The sequence below is a fragment of the Rhinopithecus bieti genome, unplaced genomic scaffold (assembly GCF_001698545.2).
Source record: "Rhinopithecus bieti isolate Rb0 unplaced genomic scaffold, ASM169854v2 scaffold_6935, whole genome shotgun sequence".
NCBI lineage: Eukaryota > Metazoa > Chordata > Mammalia > Primates > Cercopithecidae > Rhinopithecus > Rhinopithecus bieti.
Window position 1 is genome coordinate 1,325,997 of NW_016805255.1, and position 22,130 is coordinate 1,348,126.

Genomic DNA, 22,130 nt, shown 5'->3' on the forward strand with positions numbered 1-22,130 from the left:
ACACCCATTTGGCAGATGAGGAAACTGAGGCATGGAGAGCGAGTCTCCCCAGGAGCTCGGCCAAGCCCAGGCAGCGTCTTCTGACTGCTGTAGGGGAGAGGATGGGCCCACCCGCAGGGCCAGCCAGGGGGCCACGAAGGTGAGCAGGGAGGGAGCAGGGGCGCGCTGAGGCCGGGAGGAGTGGGAGTGCTGAGCGGCTGCAGTAAGTAGGAAGGGGGAATTTGTGCCTGGCGCCCAGTCCCCAGGGCTCGGGGAGCCGTTACCATAGGCAGTGAAGGCCCAGGGTGAGCAAGGCCTCTGGAAGCCGCGCAGCCAGGCTGGACCACGCAGGCAGGAACCAGCCGACTGAACCATGACCCAGGAAGCTGGGGCAGATGCGTCCCAGGTACGGCTCCCCGCAGGAGGATGGCTGGTCTCTGAGGCTGAGGAGATGGAGCCCAGCAGTTGAATACCCCCAAACTTTGCATGGTACCTCAGTGGACAGGTATTCATTAAGGTAGGGGGCTGCAGGGGCAGCCAGCGAGAAGGCAAAGTGCATCCTGGGAGGTGAGATGGTGCTGTCTACGCCGGGGGCATATATCCTGACCCGGCTAAGCTCCCCTCCTCTGGGCTCCCACAGCTTCCATCTCAGCTGATGCCAGCTTTCCATCTCTCTGTCTCTGGCCCGTCCCCTGACCGGCGTGGTGTGGAGCACTCTGCAACGTGAAGTAATTAGCACAGAACCTGTGTACAGCAGGGCGAGGCTGTGTGGTGGAAACCAGGTGTGCAGTTAGATCCCAGATGCTGCCATGTACTTGGTTTGGCTTTGGGCATTCCGGCGCTGTGGCTGTTTTCTTTAGCCATGACCTTGAGGCTCTTCTCTTTGTCTTTGATAATCCCAGTGTTTGAAAATTCCAGAGTACCTTTCGGGAGTGGTTGATGTTTTCCTCAGTTTTGTCTGGGGTTTCTTGGTAAGGTGACCTGATGGATCTTCAGGCCCAAGGGGTCCTGGAAGGACCTGGAGATTGCCAGAGTGGAGGAGGAGCTGTTAGGATGTGGCAGCAGGGGCCTCCCTAGGTCCTGCAGAGATGTGTTCTCCTGGCAGGGGCCAAGGGCCCCCTGGAGGAGGCTGCGCTTTCCTGATCCCTCCCCAGGTTTCCAGGCCTGCTCAATGGCCCAGACCCACTGCCCCAGTTTCTTCCACCCTGGGGAAGGTTTGAAGACCAGCTGGGTCCCGCCCCCGACTCCCTGCTAACTCCCTCGTCTGGGAGGGGTGCAGGAGGCATAGGTAGTTACAAGGAGTCCTGTAGGTGATTCGGTGGTCATTCCCAGCCCCTCAGAAGAACTGAAGGGAGATGAAGGAAATGTCCTTTGAAGGTGGCAGTAAAAGAAATTAAGTGCTCACCACACCAGCAGCCATGTCCTTCCTATCCCCACCTCCATCCCTTCTTCACTTGGGACCTCATCGTTTTACCACTGTGTGCCACAGCAGCTCACTTGGGTGGGCTCCCTCTGCCGGGGGTGTTCCTGGGTGCAGCACCCACTCCCAGGGACTCCTTTTCTCTTCCAGGCCTGCCTCGGTCTCGCAGTCAGACGTGCCTGCCAGAGCTGCTGCGGTTCCTGGGTCAGAACGTGCACGCCCGGAAGAATAAGAACGTGGACATTCTCTGGCAAGCCGCTGAGGTACTGGTTATAGAGAGGAAAAGGAGGCTATTGCGGTGCCCACTACCGAACGTCATGACAGAAACGTTACAAAGCAGAATCTCCGCAGGAGAGCGGAGCTCTCCATACTGGGAGAAGAGGGAGTCACTGAGAACGTTCTAAAGCTCTGGAAGAGACTGAACAGTTCCCGGGTCCATTCCTTTGGGGCTGCCTGAATTCTGATAAACGTGACACAGTCCATCTCTTGGGCATTTACTAGCCAGGCTGACAGTGGTCACCCTCAGAAGCCTGGCGATCGATACCAGCTGAAACCACTGTCTACTGCATCATTTAATAGGGTCAGAAGGAGGCCATGTGACCTTTCAGGTCTCTTTAAACCATCTTTATCGTCCATTGTGCTTCTGATCTCCTCATTTTCCCAAGCACTTACCCTGCTCCTATTTTTTTCTAAGTTTATTTGTGGAATTCCAAGCCACTGCTCTGAGCCTGGGTATCAGAGCAATTTCGTAGCTGGTCATTCATTCCCCCTTGATGAGGGAGGGGTGAGGTTAATTCTTCTCCACAGTAGCATAACCTGCCCAGCGCTGGGACCCGGGCGCACATGGCCCCCAGTGGCATTCCTGCTCCCTGCCTGGGCCTGAGGAAAGGGAGGTTGAGCCCAGGAGGGAGGTGGCACTGCACTGCCCACCACACCTCAGCCACCACACCTTGTCACAGAGCTCGAGCAGCAGAGGGTCCCGCCCTCCACGGCTTCCCCGAGCAGCTCACTCTGAAGTGTGCCTCTCCGTCTTGTCGGGAAGGTGCTTCTCTCAGCCCCGGGTCTCTTCCACAGCAGCAGACGGTCTCAGCTGCTTACGGCGCGTGGCCGCCGCTTCGGGCTGGTTATTAGTCCGGTGTTCAAGCCGGGCGTCATGAAGCCACACTTGGTGAACGTGCTGCACATTCTGGGTTGGTTAACAGTCGTGGCTGCTGATAGCGTTCCGTTGAATTCAGCTTTAAAGAGTGAACATTCCCCTCCATCTGCTGAGTGCCTCAGCTGGTCAGACTTTATCCCTGTGGGAAGCATGGGGTGGGTCAGTCTGCAGATCTCCCCTCTCTGGGCCAGGCTGCCCTCTAAATCTTTTCCTTCTAACAGAACACATTTTGAAGCACAAAGTGACAGGAAGTTCGGCAGGTTTCTCAGGCCTCATATTTCAGGTATCCTCTTGATTTTGGGGCCTCATCTGGCATTGCTTACTCAGGACAGGCCCAGCAAGCGAGGTGTAGGGCAGGGAACACACTGGCTGCGGGGGTCTCTGCAGCAGGGCAGAGGGGGCTCCCTACTGTGTTTTTTCTGGGGGGTTGCTAAACCCCCCTGGCCAGGCTGTGACAGCCTCTTACCTAAGCACCTTAAGAGATTTTGTGTGAAGAGCAAGCCTTTCCCACAGGACACGAAGAATACAGAGGGTGGCCGGGCGTGGTCGCTCACGCCCGTAATCCCAGCACTTTGGGAGACCGAGATAGGTGAGTCACCTGAGGTCAGGGGTTCGAGACCAACCCGGCCAACATGGTGAAACCCCATCTCTACTAAAAATGCAAAAATTAGCCGGGCGTGGTGATGCATGCCTGTAATCCCAGCTACTCGGGAGGCTGAGGCAGGAGAATTGCTTGAACCTGGCAGGCAGAGGTTGCAGTGAGCTGAGATCACGCTACTGCACTCCAGCCTGGGTGACAGAGTGAGACTCCATCTCAAAAAAAAGAATGCAGAGGGTGACACAGCTAGGTGTCTGAACAGTGGTGGGGGACTGGGAGGTGGGGGGACTGGGAGACGTGCACTCACTGATTCATTCTCCCTAGAATACACACACAGGCAGCTTTACAGACGAGCGGCGCAGAGACCTTGTGCATGCATTGTTTGGGAACTGTGGTTCTACCTGTCTATTGCCATGTCATAGAAAAATCATTAAGTATAGGGACAACTGACCATCCCCTGTCACCAGAACAGAAAAGCAGTCCATCAAGTCCTGTATTTCTTGTTCCCTGTAGGGGCCTCAGGGTGTACAAGCATGAATGGAGAGGTGGAAGGCTCTCAGAGACCCTCGGTTGCATGGGTTCTCACGTTGTCCACTGAACCCCAGGCATCCCCTGGGGATAAGGGGTTGTGGGGCAGCAGTGCCAGCCACTCAGGTACTGAGTCCTCCCATCCTGTCTAACCAGAGCCGCTCTCTTTTCAGGCTCCTATTTCTTTTCGTTTGTGTGTATGAACAAAGGGTCCCTGGCTAAATAGCTGGAATCCCTTTAGTCAGGTTTCAGCCCGTATCTCATGGATGGGGAGACCCAGCAGGGCACCAGAAGTGGCTGATGGCCCTCTGGGATGGCAGCCTGGCACTGCAGTGCCCTCTCGGGCAAGGATGCATCACGGCCACCCCTGCCTGCCTTCTTACAGCTTCACAAATGTGATTAATTTACTCTTCGTTAGATTAGGGTCTGCTTATCTGCTTAGGCCTGTTCGTTTTCTTTTTTCTTTCCTTCTTTTGTTGGTCTGGTCTCAGAAGAAGCCTGTTCTCCTTCTGATTGTCTTGCCTAAACACAGAGTCTTTTCTGATTTGCCTTCCCCTAGACAAGGCTCTTAGCACTGTGCCATGTGTGCCATGTTGGTGTCTAACGATGATCCTGGCAGTGACTGGCATGCTCTCTGACTTTGCTGGCCTGCCAGGCAGGTGTTGTGCCATCTTCAGGAGTTGACGAGACACTGATATTTTCTGGCGTACAGCAGATACCCGGAGCCCGCCATCACATCACTTGGATGATGTTTCATTAGATACCAGCCTTGGCATCATAGTGCAGTATCTGATAAGGTGCATGGTCCTTTATCTGAAGCCCCTGTGGCCACATGTTTTGGAACGCACAGGTTTTCAGATTGTGGAAAGTCCTGTGGTACACCGTTGGTGTTTGTTTATGTAAGTAATACGGTGCACATCACATGTGTGTACCATGGTATACATACAGGATTTAACATCCCCGGGGAGCCTGAGACAGCACTCTGCAATCAAGCTCATAGTATTGCCACACTGGAAAGTATGAATATTTACATAACATTGGATAAGTAAAGATTGTAAGTGGTCTTATATCAGCTCAGGTCTGGTTGTGCTGCCAAATGAGATTGCCACAGATTTACAAGAAAAAATTACCTTGTTTCAGAGCTTGCTGGATTTGGTGACTGGGTGCCTAGGATTGTATCTAGTGGTGCAGGAAAATGCCCTGAAATCTCCCCGTGGGGAGAGGAGGTGCACTCAAGTGGCCTTTTCCCAGTCTGGAGGCTGCCCTGCCCCTACTCTGTGAGCCATTCCGTTGTGAGGAGGGAAGTGTGCTGGCATTAACTCTGCAACCGGGAGAGGATGGCGGGAGGAGGCCTGTGGGGCTGGTGGTCAGGAGGTAGCCAAAGGGCAGTGCAACTTCTGAGCTGCTCCCGTCTGTGCAGGTGAGAGAGGAGAGTCGAGATGGTAGGTCTGTTCCCTACCTTCCAGGGAGACCTGGAGACCTGGCCCAGGACTATGGGCATCCTGAGAGTGACTCTGGCTTCCCCAGTGGGTCATCTTTGCCACTGTCTTTCCCTGAGGGATCAGTAGTGAAGGGCTGAATGTGACAAGAGGGCCCAGGCATGGTTTGGAAGGGGACAGCAGACTGCAAAAGAGTGTCCTGTGAGAGAAGACAGGCCAGATGAGGGATGGCAGGGATGACAGCAGGCCCACAGGCAGCATGCTCCCAAAAGGGCTGGTGTCTGTAAATGACTTGGTTTCTGTTACCAGCTCTGGCAGGGCATGGAGTTGGGGAACAGAATGGGAGCATCTGGCCAGGCCTGGGTGCTGAGTTTCTGTCCCTGTCCTTGCTGGGCTGGTTGGGAGCCTTTCTTGGGTGTGAAGGGTGCTGACTTTCTGCGGAGCCTCGCCTCCCAAGCACGGCCCATGTTTCTGTTGGCAGATCTGCCGTCGCCTCAATGGGGTCCGGTTCACCAGCTGCAAGAGCGCGAAGGACCGTACAGCCATGTCGGTGACGCTGGAGCAGTGCCTGATCCTGCAGCACGAGCATGGCATGGCCCCGCAGGTCTTCACCCAGGCCCTGGAGTGCATGCGCAGGTGAGTGCCGCAGCCAGGCCGTGCGCCCCGCCTGCCCCGGCCCGTGTAAACTGCAGATGAGCTGGTGCCCTGCTCCTGCCCGCGGGGACTACCCTGCATGAGCCCCTTGACTCCAGCCGTCACACTTGAGTTTGACAAACCAGTCAAACTATTGGCACAATCAAATTCAGACAGGGTTCTCTTGTAAGGAAAGGTGGGGGGAAAGAGCTAGCAGGACTTTCTGAGCAGGACTGCCCGGAAAACCGGTAGACTGGTGGGCCAGCCAAGGGGTCAGGCAGCTAAACGGGAAGCTGGGATGCAGCCGTGACATGCAGTGCCCTGCTGGCCACCTGCCTGGCCGTGGGTGTGACTTAGGGCCAGTGCTTTCTCAGCAGGCATCTGCTGTTGTCGTCGTGTATATATTGATATCTGCACATTTCCAAACTCGAGTGAAGCAACGCGTCTGCAGGTTGCACCGGTCTGCTCCGCTGCTTCTCTAGCAGTCGACACAATTGGCTCTCATGAGCAAAGTGTCAAATTGAGTGTGTTATCATGAGAGCTGTCAGTGTGCCCTGGCGACCTCACCCTAATGATGTTCTGATTCCGAGGCAGCAGGCGTGTTTGCAGAATGAAACCCGGAACTAAAAGTGTCTCCTGTTGATCGATGCCTTGTTTCAAGCACTGCTGGGCAGCCCCCTACCTCACATACCAAAAGAAAGGATAAGAAACCTGGTTTCCCGTCTCCTTCGATGTAGTCACCAATGCTGTTAAAGTCTCGTTTCCAACGGTCACTTCTACTAAATGTTCTGTACCATGTGTCCTCTCACCAAATTATTTAAAGTGTTCAATTCTCTTATCCTTTCTGTATGTTTCTGCCATTTGACCTTCTCACAATAATGCACCAAAGCAGCGCGTGAGCTCCTGCCTCTTGATAAGCGCATTTTGTAAAAACGGAATCGTTTTGTCCCGTGTTGTCTGTCCACGTTCACCTCCCCCTTCTCTGTGAAGGCTCGCCATCCCTCTGCCCAGGCTCAGGGAAGCAATGGAGACTCAAAGACCCCTGCTCTGGGGCGCCTTTTTACAATTTTAATTCCCTGGTCTGCTCCCCAGGAACCTTGGTGCCCTTCAGGCCTGATGTCCAGTGTGACCCTGGTGCTGAGGGACGGCGGCCGCGCCTGTGCCCGTTAGCTGCACGGGGGTGGGGAGGGGACATTCTAATGGGCTGCAGACCTCCGCCAGTGAAGAAAGGAGAACGAAGCGGACAGGGATCCCTGCGGTAGTGGCAGCAAGGAGCAGGATCAGGGCGAGTCAGGAGCCGGCACCCCAAGTTAGGCACACAGTCCATGCAGAGACCTCTACTCAGTTCTTGGGCTCTCAAACAAGTTCAACGAAAACAATTCATTCTGACCACCTCTGAACACAGAGACCTCAGGAGACCAGTGACAAAGTGGCCCCAGGGAGAGCCACAGTGCGATGGCTGGCCTGCCACTGAGCCCAGACCCACAAGGGCCCCATCCGCCTGCCCCAGCCCATTTGGGTTGTGTGCTCAGGACAGCTGCTACAGTTACAGCTCTTAGGATGCACAGTGCACAAAGCACTTTTTATAACGTTTAATCACATAAGGAATTGAAAATCCTTGTAGGAAAATTAGAAAATACAGATAAACACCCACACTAGTTCTTCAGAACCCTCCCCACAAAGAATCCCCCAGTTTCATACTGTGAACAGGTAGCGCTGCTGACATTTGGATAGATACTGAGATAAGAGACATGCGTACCTGCATCTGGGTGTGAGTACAAACACGGGCTAACCAGTCCCTGCATGACACAGAACAGAAACACCCACATGCACAAGCAAGTGTAATTATATTTGCAATTAAGAGTCTTGTGAGCATTTTTTAGGTTAATAAATGTAGACCTTATCTCTCTCTTTTTTTTTTTTTGAGATGGAATCTTGCTGTATCACCCAGGCCGGAGTGCAGCGGTGCAGTCTTGGCTCACTGCATCCTCCGCCTCCAGAGTTGAAGCAATTCTCCTGCCTCAGCCTCCTGAGTAGCTGGGATTATAGGCACCTGCCACCACACCTGGCTAATTTTTTGTATTTTTAGTAGAGATGGGGTTTCGCCATGTTGGCCAGGCTGTTCTCAAATTCCTGACCTCAGGTGATCCATCCACCTTGGCCTCCCATAGTGCTGGGATTACGGTTGTGAGCCACCACACCCAGCCACCTTCCGCACACTATAATTTATCCAGTTTGCTGTCATTTAATATTTAAAAGCTGTATATGGTTTTCCAGCATTTTAATCAAAGGCGCAGTGAATATCCTTATACATTCTCCTAGCCACATTGCCTTAGGTTAAAAAGTATACACCTTTGTCAGGCTTTTGCATCATTTTAGTACAGATCATCCAATGGTCCCCACAGTAGCCGCTGTCCTGCCCGGTGTCCCAGAGTGCACAGGACACTACCCGTGCCAGGCGCTCTTTTTCCTGTCACTCTTGGGAGGCTTCGGAAGCTGTAAGGGCTGTTGTTTCTCCGCATTAGCGGTAAGGGCCCTGGGGCCTGGCAAAGGGAAGGCCCTTCCTCCTGTGGGGACAGGCTGCATTCCCTCCACCCCGCACTCTTCCTCTCTCAACCCCACCCCTGCCTCCAGTCATGGATGTCTTCTTAACTTGATTATTTGTTTTTTGAAATCTCTACAGTGAACATGTATTATTTGACTAGTTTTTTAAGAAGTTACAAAAACAAAACAAAGCTGCATCCTACTTTACCTGTCCCTGCCCCGATTTCTCACACCAGCCCTGGAGACATGGCTCGCTGCCACCTTGAGCCGACCCCTTGCAGGTCTGAGGCTCTTGTCACAAGCATTTGTTTTAAGGTGACTTCTGTCTTCGGTACGATCCCATGAGGGGAAGACATGTACCTGTTCAGACGGCTGCAAGCCGAGGTGGCTGGGTCACAAGCTAGCAGCGCTGGCTGCTGGGGTGCCGAGTACCTGCAGTTCAGCTGAGAGCCCCAGAAGGCAGCATAGACGTCCCCCCTGCCCGTGGGTGGACGGGGAGGTTTTGGTTCATGGCTTTCTGGCTTGCATCTTATCAGACGGAAGAGTAGAGCATGCAGGTGGGGTGGAGGGGGTGGGGGCCAAGGTGGCACCCAGGCTTTTCTCCTGGAGGCCCAGGGTGAATGGTGGCCAGGGCTATGCTGTAAATGTTCAGCCACCAGCCCTCTCCCCAAAAGCCCTGATCTGTAATGTTGGCCATTTCTGTGGCATAAACGCTTCTGCCAGGGCCCGTTTCAAGCTCCCAATGTGGCACCACTGAACATGGAGTTGAGAAGAGAGTCACACGTTTGGCCCCTGGGGTGCCCCTGCCCCCAGTCCTGGGGCTGAAGCCCTCGAAGTAGGCCTTCCTGAGTAGCCACAGGGCCCCACCAGCCTCTCCTGGCAGGGAGTGTGGCAGCGGGTCAGTGCTCCGCAGCTTGGGAGTCGTGCCCTCTCAGAACGGCACATTCCAGCAGGGCCGTGGGGGCTTCGGGCTCCTCTGGGAGAGCTGGGGAGGGCCCTGTGTGAAGAGGAACCCTGGGCCTCCTGCCTCCCCATCTCCAAGTGGAGCCTTCACAAGCTGCCTGCTGTGTCCTCAGGCCTCTGATTCTGTGTCACTGCTGCCAGTTGGCAGACATACATGTGCTTCCAGAGTCGTATGGTGCTAGGTACCATCTCACCTCAGTGCAGTTCTTCTGTAGCACCAAAAGGGGGAAGAAGCCCCAAATTTCCAGTGTGGCACTGGTTGGATTCCACCCTTGGGGATGCTTGTAGAACCCCAACTTGCGAAGATGGAAACAGCAGTTCGCTCGTGCCTGCACGGCTGAGCCTGGAACCCAAGGCGGGGCTGGTGGGGGCTCTGCGCTTGGTTTGTTGGTACCTGAGGTAAATGGTTTTCGTTTGCGTGGTTGATCAAGAGGCAGCTTTGGCCAAATCCTTTGTACCACCCCCTGCTCAGGCATCTGTGAGAAGGTCAAACCCCCAATGGTTCTTCATGTTCAGCTTGCTTCTCAGAAATCCCTGTCTGTGCAGCATGTGGGAGCATGGCCGGGCAGCATGGAGTTGTGCTTGGCCAGCCGAGAGAGTGAACATGGAAAACCATTCGTTCAACCTACATGTGTTTATTTTCAGTAGATTGCAGTATTTTTTCTTATTTTCACTTCTCTTTCTCTCCTTTTTTTTCCTGTAACTGTGCTGGTTTTGTTTTGGTCTTCCTCTCATACCCGTTTCTGCATTTCATCTTTTCTTTCTCTTGTGACTTCATTTCATTTTTGTTTAACCTTATCTTTTGGTTCTCTTCTTTATCCCATCCTTTTTGATAAAACCCATCGCATGTGTCTTCTTTCTTTCTTTATTTTCTTTCCTTTCCTTTCTCCTTTTCTTTCTCCCAAACTTTTCCTTTTCACAGCATTGGAACACGGGAGGTAGTCACCCAGAAGAACTTGAGCGGCCTGGTGCCCATCCGAGACTTAAGGCTAGACCCCAGCCTCCTCTGTTCCATTCCTTTATTGGCTCTGAGCCCCAATTTACTGATTGTGTGGCTCTTTCTGAGCATAGCATACCTGGTGACCAAATTGCGTTGCAAATGAATATCATTCTGAAAAATTAGTAAGTCACAAGAAAAACAAAAGTGCCAGAACATGTCCAGCCACCGTGTACCTAACTGGACAGAAGGAATGTGTCAAAGCGTGGTCTGCCAAGAAATATTTCATGCCTTACATTTTGATGTTTTGTTCTTCTGAACTGTAAATATCTGCCAAATTATTTCACCAAGAAGACTTGTTTGTTTAGCTCCTGTAGCATCTTCAGTGCTTGTAACATGTTCTTACGGTGCCCTGTCACTGCACTGTTTAGCTGGCCTGAAATTCCTTGTACCACGTCCCTGCCTTCTGATGTACAACTATCTATCACCTGTACCTCTCATGTGCCCTGTTTCCAAGAGAAAGGAGTTCTGTTTGAAGAGAATTTGTATGTTTGATACTATTCTTTAAGTGTACTGCTAACACTTCCTTTCCTTTCAATGACAAACAAAAGAAAAGACAGATGCTTTATAACTGGCTCATCTAGAAAAACCTATCTAATAGGACATGTACTTTCTGCTTTCATTTCAAAGCGTAGTCCCTGAATTACAGTAGCAAACAGTTTGCAGAATCCTACCATTTCCTTGCTTATGTTTATTATTTCCAATTAAGGATGACACAAAGCTGTGAATACAGTAGTACGCTGTCGCAAGAGCCAGACACAGTCAGACACAGAAAGATCACCTACTGCATAAGCCAGACACAGAAAGAGCACCTACTGCATACGCCAGACACAGAAAGATCACCTACTGCATACGGCAGACAGATCACCCACTGCATATGCCAGACACAGAAAGAGCACCTACTGCATACACCAGACACAGAAAGATCACCCACTGCATACGCCAGACAGAAAGATCACCCACGGCATACGTCAGACACAGAAAGAGCACCTACTGCATGTGACATTAGATTTACTCTTCACTATGTAAGGAGCATTCAGCTGGTTCGAGGAATTAATGCATATAGTCACCAAAGGCTGTTAAAGTTACATACTTTTATTTATTTTAAAACAGTATTTTTCATTTAAAAATGGTATCTTTAATTGCAGATTAAAGTTCCAACATCTTTTCTCTCTTACTAATCAAATATGATTGATAAATCAAATCAAAGAAAAATTGCCCAAAAAAAAATGGTCCCTGACTTGTGGGCAGTTGCAGTGGATGGAGCTGTGAGAGCAGCAGGTGCTCTGGTTTCTGCTGGTGCCCCCTCAGTCCTCACGTGGCATTCCCCGCAACGCGATGAAGTGTAACCTTAACACCCATGTGGGGCAGAGGGTAACTGTACACCTGTAAAGGTAATCAAATAGATGAGGAAAAACTCCCCACACCCTGTGCAGGACAGGCAGCGGCTTCTCTGTTTTCCAGTTAATATTATGTTGTGCCCCCACTTTCTATCTCCAGCTGGTTCCCCATACACTGTAGTTTATGAAGACAATTTTTTTTAACCAGGCCAGAAAAATGGGAATGAATTTAGAGAAGCTTGCTTTTCCAGAAACTTGACACCCATGCGTGCCCAGAAATCCAGTCGACCACAAAAGTCCTCTCTCCAGGACTCCCAGACCTTACCCTGAGCTTTCTCTCATTTGGTATCAGCTCAGAGTCTGGGTCCTAGGAATCATAGAAGCGGTTAGCAATGAATGGCAAATGCTAGACTGGACACTTTACATTCTGAAGTGTAAGACCATCCTGAGCACTGCAGGCTCCCCGGGGCAGACGTCACCTGTGTGTCACCCCTGTAAGTGAATCCACGCTTCTCCAAGTGCAATGTGTTCACTTGTCTCTTCTAAAATAAATGAGGTGGCTGTTGTGGCATATCTCCTGGCAGCCTTCAGTAGGGGGTCTCTCACCAAACGCCAGTTCCTGGGTGGTGTAAGCTGTGGTAGCATGACAGTAGTCCCTGGGCAGCGTCCTGTCCAGCCTGTGATTACTTGAAAGGCATGTTTGCCACTTTCCCTCTTTCACATTGAGGCGTGCACTTCACCTGAGACCGTCTTGTTTGCTTTATTGGAAAGCAAGAAAGCAGAGTCCACAGCCTCCTGCAGTTCCCATTTCACAGCTTCCTGGTCCTGCTCCTGGTAATGTGGTTCCAGTGCCTGCAGTGGTGACTCACGCGCACTCCCACCTCCACCGCAGGGCTAGTGACTGGGCAGAGCCCATGCACAGAGGGAGGCCCTCTGACTGCAGACAGCACCCCTCCCTCTCCCAGGGCTCAAGGATGCTTCTGTGGCACCCTCTAGGGGCCCCTCCCAGGCCCCTGCCCCACAGCACAGAGAAGCTGTGCCCAGGCCGAGGAGCCCCTCCCAGGGGGCCTCAAGGACACCACGGCCTGACCCTTGATTGTCACCACACCTTTTCGCCCATGTGGGCTTGGCCTTTGGGCTGAGAGAAACGAGACCAAAGGGAGCGAGATAAGGTTCTTCGTTTCTCTCCACCAGGGGCTGGGTGAAAAGCAGTATGCCGCCTGTGCGCTCGGAGAGCTGCCAGAAGGACACCGTGAGATTAGCCTAGGCAGTAGGCTGGCTTTGGCTTTTTAAAACTTAAAGTATTTGAGAAAAGAAACTCCGCTGCTCTCCCTTTAAGCTGAAATTTAATGTCACTAAGGCCTTTTAACTCATGAAATCAGGCCAAATACATATTCAAAATCTTACTTGCTTTAGTGAGAAATAGGATGAAACAAAGATGGGGAGATGGTTCAAGAAAGGAGTCACTGACATTTAGTGATGGTTTTTAGTTGCTCATACAGTGGTAGTGCTGAGGCATTGTCAGTGTCAACCAGCTCCTGGTGTTCCGGGAAACCATGATCAGGAGTGGCTCTCTGGTTGGTCTTATAAAATTGTTGTGTAAGTTTTTTCAACTAGGGTGACCGTCACAGTCACCCTTTATGCCTATGGCTTGGTTCCGGCAGAGATTTTAACACGATGGCCTGTTCTCCCTCCACGAAGTGGCAGGTATAGCGGCCACCCCATGCTTGGCCATAGAATCACTAAGATCCTGATGCCTGCAGATGAGTTCTCAAGTAGAAGACCCCACTGGAACCGGAAAACTAGAGGATTCCCTAAAATTACCTGTCATTTGGGGTGTCCATTTTAATTTTCATTTCAAAAATGGATGCCCTTGGAAAGAAATAATTTGTTGATAAAATAATCATGGAGCTTTGAAATAATTAAGTCCCTCTTGCTAAAATCTATCTAAGACCACCTCAACACGTACCATTGATTCCTAAAAAGTATGCAGCCAATGTGATCAGTGGAGGTGTCCCGCCTTAGGACAGCAGCTTGGCCTCTGCAGCAGGAAGCCCCAGTTAGCACAGGCTGCCCTCGCCACCTCTGCACGCCTCGCCCCGGGCCCTCTTGCCAGCTCATCCACACAGGCAGGTGGCGGGATGACAGTGTCGGCTTGTGGATCAGCCACATCAGCCGGATTTTGCAAATTCAGACATCTGGGGGAAAGTAAATACAATATGATTTGAAAACTACGTTGAAATGAAAGTATAATCTTTATTATAATTTCACGTCTGATGTGTTCAGCCAGCCAAACTAGGCGTTAGCTCCTTTAGCATGTAAATCAAAGATAACGTCAAAGTTCACAAATCATTCTGCCTCACGCCTCACGGCAGTTTAGTGTTTACTAGTGATAGGTGGTTTTTAAGCAGTTTGTACGTTTCTATATAAATGGAGAAGCCATATCTGAAGTAGTTCATTAATGTAAGAGTTTCCAAAGATTAAAGGAGATGAACTGTATATAAGAACCTGTAGCTTCTGCTTTAAGTGGAAATACGTTTTTGATTACTGAATGAATGTTAGGCAAACATGATTGTTCCTTACGCCAGGGGACCTGCTCTTGTGGCCTAGGTGTTCAGCTCAGGTGACACACATCTAGCTGAGGCCTTGAGGCTCTGTGACAAGAAAGCATATCCAAGTTACCAAATTAGTTATAACAACCAGGTGGATACTTTTCTAAACTATCGGAGCTTAGCTTTTGAATAAAAATTACTGTCTTACCAAAAGTATTTTACATGTTCTTGATAATGAGACTGTCATTTTCACTTTAAAAGGCTTGAGCAATTGCCACTAATGTTTTTTTAAAATGCATGACATAATGGTCTTCACACAATTTGAATTTTTTTAAAAAAATCATTGTTTCTTGGTAACTGCAAATTTTACATCTCATAAGGGGAATTTTGTACTAAATTTGATAACTAGTTGATTTCACTGCTAGTCTTAGAACAGTATAAAACTATCAAGTTATCCTGTGATGTGGGAAGTCATTTATGTTTAAAATCGCTTTTGCCAGTTAGTTTCATGTCTACACCTGAACATTTCCCAGAGAACTCCCCGGATGCGCTCACTGAACAGGTGAGGCCACCTCACGCAGTGTTTGTTTTTGCCCCCTGGATTGCCATGGCAACCCTCCATCAAATGCAGCTGGGGATGACGCTGGTAGTGAATTCTCTAGGGAAGGGTACCTGTGGGCTCTCACTGGCTCAGTGGCACCTGTGCAAGAGGGAACACATGGGGGCAGCCCACCTGTGGAAGGGTGACTGGCTGCTACCAGAACTCGGTGAGATCCCTCCCTCATAACATTCCAGCCCTGATTGCCAGGCTGCTCTGCAGACAGTGCATGAACCCACTGGATTACCTGGCACCCAGAACAACTGTCCTCCGGGAGACAGCAGACCAGAACAGCCTCCCTAGCCAGCTGGCTTTGCGACCTGTTGAATTCTGCAAGGAAAGTCCGCATTTTGAATTCGATGTGACTGCAGCTCTTGCTAATATAGAAAAGTGCAGCTCTTTAAAGCTCTGAAGTGCAACTTTAGTGAGAGTAGTAATATTTCTCTTTACATTTCATTTGCTATGTAAGAGAATCTTTGAACCACAAGTTATGGTAGAACCCCATATGACTCAGACATGAGCTACATGAAGCCATTCACTTGGAAAACGTTTGCTTCCACTTAGCTATGGTGCTGCTTATAGGAACGCACAACTCACAGCCCCATGCAGCATGTGTCCGTCTCTGTGCTTCTTAGTTGCCTTGTTCAGAAACCTGCCATCTTACGTACGTATTTGTTGTAAATGAGTCCGGCACCCATTTAAATTAATCTTTTTTTTTAATGTTATGAAAATAATCAGTTCATTTCATCTTAGTTTAAGTCTTTTCTTTTTTCCTTTTTTACTGCTGTCATTTCTTGTGCTTGTTTTTTTCCCCAGTGAGGGTTGTCGAAGAGAAAATACAATGAAGAATGTTGGAAGTCGCAAATATGCATTTAATTCCCTGCAGCTGAAGGCTTTCCCCAAGCATTACAGGCCTCCCGAAGGGACTTACGGAAAAGTTGAAACGTGAACACACGGTTTCCTCTAATTAGCTGTTACATAATAAATGTGGGTACCCTCTAGTGTCATATATGAATTCTTCAAGAAGACCCGAAGGATTGGTTTTTATTTTTTGTGTTTTTTTTAAAAAAAAAAAAAACATTTCACTAAAGAGTTTCTGGAGCATGTTTTTTGTTTTTTGGGTTTTTTCCCATTGGAATCAATAGGAGGTAATGTTTCGCTCAATAGCGTGGACAGTAACAACTGCCCATTTAAATAGCCTTTGGCTATAACTACACAGATCTCATCAATAGTTACCTACATGAATCAAGCTAGGTTTGTCTGAAATGCTAGAAGACTTTTTCAGATGCCTACTTGCTCACTTATTTTTCTACAGAGTAACTCAAAAGTGACCATTGAATTACAATCCACTTTGTAAAGATCTGAATGTAAAACAGTAAATAATAAATTAAATAATTGGATCCTAGGCAGACCAATACATGTTATTTGGGGAAAGAAGCTAACACTATCTCATGTAGTAAGAATAACGGGTTCTAGTGAATTACCCTGTCTATACCACCACCTGAAGAAGTTGAAAGAAAGATTGATAAATCAACGGGAGATAAGACTTGATTAGAAGGTAACACCTGCAAGGTACCCCACACAGTTGGGGCCAGTTTTTTTTTCTGTCCCTCATGAGTTACAGAACAGGGAGTCTGCTGGAGACACAAAGCCAGCAGTAAGGTCCCTTTAGCCTGTCTCCTGTTCTTTGCAGCTCCCTGCCTAGGCTCCCCCATGCCCAGAGGACACACCTCCCCTTCTTCTCTAGATGTTAATCTAAGGCTTCAGCTGTGGCATGTCAACCCTCCCATGGGGAATTTATGACCATAGAGATAGTAGAAACCTAAATATTTTCGGAAAACAATTTTTTTGCAGGATTTCCAATGTATCTTCGAAAAGACAGTACAATCATGTTTGAATGTCTGATAAAAGTGTCTTATTTTTAGGTTCGCAATAATTGTTACTTTCTTATTCTCATTCTTATGTAAGATGACTATTTAGAAACAGTTGACATTATTCTCCTCAAATGAGATTTTGAAAGGGATTTATGGGCCATAAAACTTAGGAATTTCATAGAAAATTGTGTATCTGGTCATCTTTTATAAGATGATGATGAGTCTTATCTGCACATAGCAGAGTTTTTTTCTTAGGAGTTTATATGTTTTATTGATTCTGTTTATGATGTTTACATGTTCTTGAAAAGGTTGTAAAAGAAATATATATGGCACATATTAATGATGCTGATTCTAATGATTTGTGAACCTCTTAGAAATTCTTTTGTCTAAAAACCTAGAGATTCTTCTGGTTCCTTTGGAAACATGTAACAAACTTGGGCCAGGGGTGCTGAGGCATGGGGAGGACTGCTTATTGGCAGGAACACAGAGGGGGAGGGCATCAGGTAGGGGTGGAACTGGATGACCTTCCAGACCCGCTCCTACTCAGAAGTCAGCACGCAAGCAGAGCCTGCTGTCTCTCGATGCTTGCAGGGAGGAAAATGTTTGTGGAGACACTTTAATGAAGGATGAAGCTCTCTGCCGCTCCCTCAAAGCGGGGTTCACTGTGGCAGGCAGGAGGCCGAGAAACTCCTGCCCGCCAAACCCACTGCACAGGTGGCTGCTGCTGGTGTCAGAGTCTCCTCTTTAAGTATCAATTTCTGTTCACAGACAGTTCGTTTCAATATGGCTGATTTACCCTTTCACCTCCCCACCATCTCATTTAATTGGTAAATTTTTAGTTCCATCTTTTCTCATTTTAACTTTAAAAAAATCTCCTTGCTTTTAAAAAATAAATATTACGTAGTTTTCAGATCTTTTTTGTCTGAAGAGCATTAAATATCTGCACTTATCAAAGGGAATATAGCAAATGATCATCTGTCAGCAGTTTTGCATGTGGCACCTTTATATGAATTATTTTCCCAATTTTCGCTTTATGTAATGGGTCACCATAGAACTGTAAGACTTGGCAAATGCTGTAGAAAAGGTTCGGGTTTCAGGATTCTCTCTGAAGGCATCGTTCTTGGGCTTCCGGCGCCTGCAAGGGTGTGTGTTGCACAGCCTTGGAGGCAAGCAGCTCCTCTCTTCTGTAGGAGTTCTGAGTTTTCAGAGGTGCAGGGAAGGCAGTTTTATAGGTTACCATAAAATAGAGGTTCCGTCCAGTGTTCCTTACAATGCCTCCCCATTTAAAAAGAAAAGAGATCTATGGAAAACTGGGACTGTCATGTGGATTCTGTCAGAGCTCCTACAGAGCAAAGTTGCCTTTAGTTTCCTTTAAAGATGTAAAAATATTGTATAATACAGTTTTGTCCCTACGCCATTGTATTTGCCAAGCTTAGTGCATTATGATACCTTTATTTATTTGTTTTGGGCAGTATTAATATATATATATAAACATACAGTTACTGTTTTATATATTCTTAGGTCATTCAAAGCCATGTATGCTGTAAATGTGCTAGTCTTTAGAATGACACATAATAAATAACTGACAAGATATTAAATGTGGTCTTGCCTGATTGATCCTATTAGGAGGACTAGTTCTATGTGACCAGCCTGTGATGGGACCATTGTTGTTGGGCATTGCGTTGAGAGCTCGGGTGCTGAGTACATATATTTGTAAACATGGGACCGTGGGAGACTTCTATTTTATAAGCTTGTTTCTGCCTAATTGGAAGCAGAGGGGCAACAGGGTCGAGGACTTTGGGAGCAGACAGACCAGGTCCCAATCCAGGTTCTGCCCCTCACTGGCTAATGACTCTGAGCAAGTTGCTTGACCTCTCCAAGCCTCTGTTTCCTCATGTGCAAAGTGTGGACAACAACGGTACCTTCCTCATAAGGAACGTGCAGCGTGCCTCGGAAGCAGGTGTTCGTAAATGGCAGCCATTGTTGTTACCTTTCCGTCCATGAACATGGATCACATCACCTCTGTGGGTAACCCAGTCCTTGTTGTATGACTTGTCAAAATGCAGTTCCACTTGTATTCATACTGACCCTGTTCATCGTCACCAGGACTGCAGCTTGCACCACCGTGCCATCTTCCAGGCACACACAACCCGTTATCTCCCTTGGAAAAATTCCTCTCACTGGAAATGTACAATTAAAGAATGATTGAAATGTTTAACTCTTGGAGTTTTTAGTATTACCAGACTCCTAGAAATTTAAGCTACCACCAAAAATAACATGTGCTTTTTGCCTTTATTCTCATTGATGGTAGCAGTGCACCTCGTTTCAATGTCCATTTCGTTGATTACTGTGAACACTGAACATCTTTTATACCTTTATATTTCTATTTTTGTGACTTCATTGGAGTGTTGGCCTATTTCATATAAATTGTTTGTAATATACAATGTATTAACCCCAGTCATATGTTGCACACTTTTTAACCTATTTGTCAGCTGTCTGTTGGTCTGTGGTAGGGGGTTATACAATATTTTAAATGGTTTATATAGTCACATATACCCGTCTTTCATTTTGATGCTTGTTCTGAAATGGAGTCTTGGCTTCACCATGGAAGGTGGGACATATGGGGCAGCCGTGTCCTTGTGGGCACGGTGGTGTGGCTGCGTGGGCACGGTGGTGTGGCTGCGTGCCCACAATGAGGGGCTGGACTAAAGTCCTCACTGGCACCTTGCTTGGTGTGTGGGCCGTGCCCAGTTTAATATTATTAATGGTTTCTACCTTCACTGTCGTGTCCCAGGATGATTTTTCAGCATTTACCTGTTCTTATTTCTAGGATGTTTATGGTTTCAGTTCTGCATTTAGATCAGTCCATCTGGAATCATCTTGGTGTCAGTCCTGTGTTGTGCTTAGAGTATGCTAAGCTCGAGGGAATCCCTCAAGGCCAGGCCTAATTTTGCTTCTCTTTAAAGTTAAGCCAAGGAGAAGACATGTCAGAACGCCCAGACATCAGCCACCGTGAGCTGCTTCCTGCCCTCCCTCCCCATGCCATTCTGCGCTTTGGTTTCCTGTTGAGTCTCTGCTTAGTAGATGACTTGGCACAATCTGGCTGCCCAGATCTAGGGGAGTTGTCCCAGGGAGGCTTTGCACTGGAGGAAGGTAAGAGGAGCTGGAGGTTGGAGCTTCCCGATCTGTGATTTTTCCGAGAACAGAAATGATTAGCCATGGGGGGGAAGTTACTTCATTATATGTTCTACTGGGTAACCTTCCTCTGTTCTTTACCAGCATCACACCGCAGGTTGGCACCATTTTTGAATAGAGGCTTCTCATGGTATCCTCAGCAGTACTGAGTGCTCCTCGTGTTGTAGTAATGAGCAGCAGATCTCTCTCAGTGGGCAGTGTGACCTCTCTGGTCACTCTGAAGGGCTGCCAGCATTTCTCTTTTCTCAAGCCTGGGGGAGAAGAGCTGTTCTGTGTGTAGGGGTGTTGGGAACACATGGACAGAAGGAACTGGCCTCACGTCCCATCATGCTCCTGGGATGGCTCTTCTGAGACCAGCACCTCCTCCTGGCAGGCAGGGCCCTCACAGAACTCTGCATTTGGAGATGGACAAACTCTCTTGTCACTTGCACCCCAAAATGTCCTCCTGTACAAGCCCCTCTTAAGAGCTGATGTTCCGTAAGTTGTAGTGAGGGCACTGCTGTGCTGTGCGCAGGAGGAACCCCGGCCCAGAAGCACAAGCTCCCTATGGAACCTGCAGGGATGACAGAACCAAGGGGGTCAAGGAAGGTTGGAGAGGAGTGGGCAGCAGAAAACAGCTCAGGCTGACTGACCTGGCCCCTGGCTGCCCATGAGGGCCTCCGGAGAGGGGCAAGCTGGCTTATCGGGATCTGTAATGGTTTTGACACTTTTAAAAGTGCCCTCTTCTTAGAGACCCTGGTTATTTCCAAAAGTAGGAAGTAATTAAATTTACGGTGGATAAAATCCAGTATTTGAAATCAGGAAGACAGAAAAAAAAAAAGCAAAATAGTATCTCTTTCTGAGAGGTATATGCTGACCAAAAAGATCTTTCACTCCTGTGAACAGCAAGCAGCACAGCCTCTGGCAGAGAGAGGAGAGCTGGGTTGTAGAGATGGAAACTTTTGTTCAGCAGCTTGTCTGCTCCCAAAAGGGGCCCTGGCCGCCACTGACCTCCTGATGCCTTGCTGACGCTAACTGTGGGTACCAACCAGCACAGTGGACATCAGCCCCAGGATCAGTCTATGATTTGTCTGGTGGCCAAATGGTGACTTTTAAGTGGGGAAAACTGGTGGGGGCTTCACCGTGCTCTGCAGCGTGGTGGGATCTGTGAGCTGGCCTGCACGGGCACTCCCTCCCCTGCCAGGGACACCAGGGAGGCTTCTCCAGCCTGAGGCTGCGCCCTCCATACAATCCCACCCCCCCATCCTGTGCCAACACTAGGCAAATGGAGAGTAGCTTGGTCTTGTTTTTATTAGCTGTTGCTCTCCAGGCTATGACAGGGCTCCCAGGGTGCAGCCTCAGAACGCCCATCCTCTCTAGATCCACCGGGCCTGGGTCTTTGCCATGACTTCTTCCTGCACCAGGCCCCCCTGCGCCTTGCAAGCCAGTCCAGGCAGGTCTTCCACACTCTGTTGTCCCACATAATAGAAAAAGCTGAGTAGACAGGGTAGAAAACATACTTCTGTCCTCATGGCGCCAAAGAGGATGCCTGTGTTAGATGGATGTAGACAGATACAGCACTTCACTGCCTCCTCCTCCTCCTCGCCACCCGGCCCTCCCTTGGTGTCTGTGGCCTGAGTCTCTCCTGGTGGTCCTATGTCTCTGACCATCCCACCTCACTCTCAAATTTGCTGTCGCCCACCACCTGCCAGTAATGGCGTGGTGTTCTTCTGGGTTCTGTCCATAACTTCTTACTTAAGATGCTCTTCCTGAAAAATCTTACACATTCCTGTTGAGCAAATGGTCACTTATATGCTAGTGACGCCTAAACTTCTAGGTCCATCCCAGACTCTTCCCTCAAGGTCCAGATTACCTATACTTCCAAGCACTGTGCCTGTCACTTTGCCTGTGCCACAGTCATCTCAAACACAGCGTGCTCATGCCCCTCCTCCTCCACGCTGGCTGAGTCTCCCTCTCACAGATGACCTTGGGGTCATTTTCTCCTCCACATCCCATCAGCCACTGAGACCTGTATCTCTTGAGAACCATCCCATAATTTCCATCCATGCACCCCCAGGCCTGGTCTATATCCCCTTGGATCGGGACCTCTCCTGAGCATCCTCACCCCTCCTGTAAGGCTGGTCTTAGGTCTGCCTTCCTCTATGGTGATTTCTCCCCACAAATGAAGTTGGCCCTTTCAGAAAAAGTTCCTCTCCTTCAGTGTTGACTATGACGACTGTATCATGCATATGCTGTCCACTGTCAGTCCCCTCTGTATTCACAAGAGCAAGTGTAATGCCTGCTGTGAAGGAGCTAAAGTTTGTTGAATAAACAG

The 22,130-nt window shown here is 49.0% G+C and overlaps 1 protein-coding gene across 19 annotated transcripts in view; it reads left to right on the forward strand.

Moving 5' to 3' along the window:
- INPP4A (inositol polyphosphate-4-phosphatase type I A) overlaps nt 1-22,130 on the forward strand; it is a 99,921-nt gene that overhangs the window by 72,965 nt on the left and 4,826 nt on the right. For 9 of the 19 annotated variants that reach the window (XM_017871860.1, XM_017871864.1, XM_017871870.1 and 6 more), the window contains 3 exons: nt 1,550-1,662; nt 5,602-5,756; nt 10,183-10,803. In XM_017871860.1, the coding sequence (XP_017727349.1) occupies nt 1,550-1,662; nt 5,602-5,756; nt 10,183-10,363 (449 nt within the window). In that variant the 3' untranslated portion in view covers nt 10,364-10,803. Of the gene's footprint in view, nt 1-1,549; nt 1,663-5,601; nt 5,757-6,347; nt 7,667-10,182; nt 10,804-14,944; nt 15,350-15,563; nt 19,083-22,130 lie in introns of those variants that run through there. The other 10 variants (XM_017871866.1, XM_017871876.1, XM_017871867.1 and 7 more) reach the window with 5 other exon arrangements.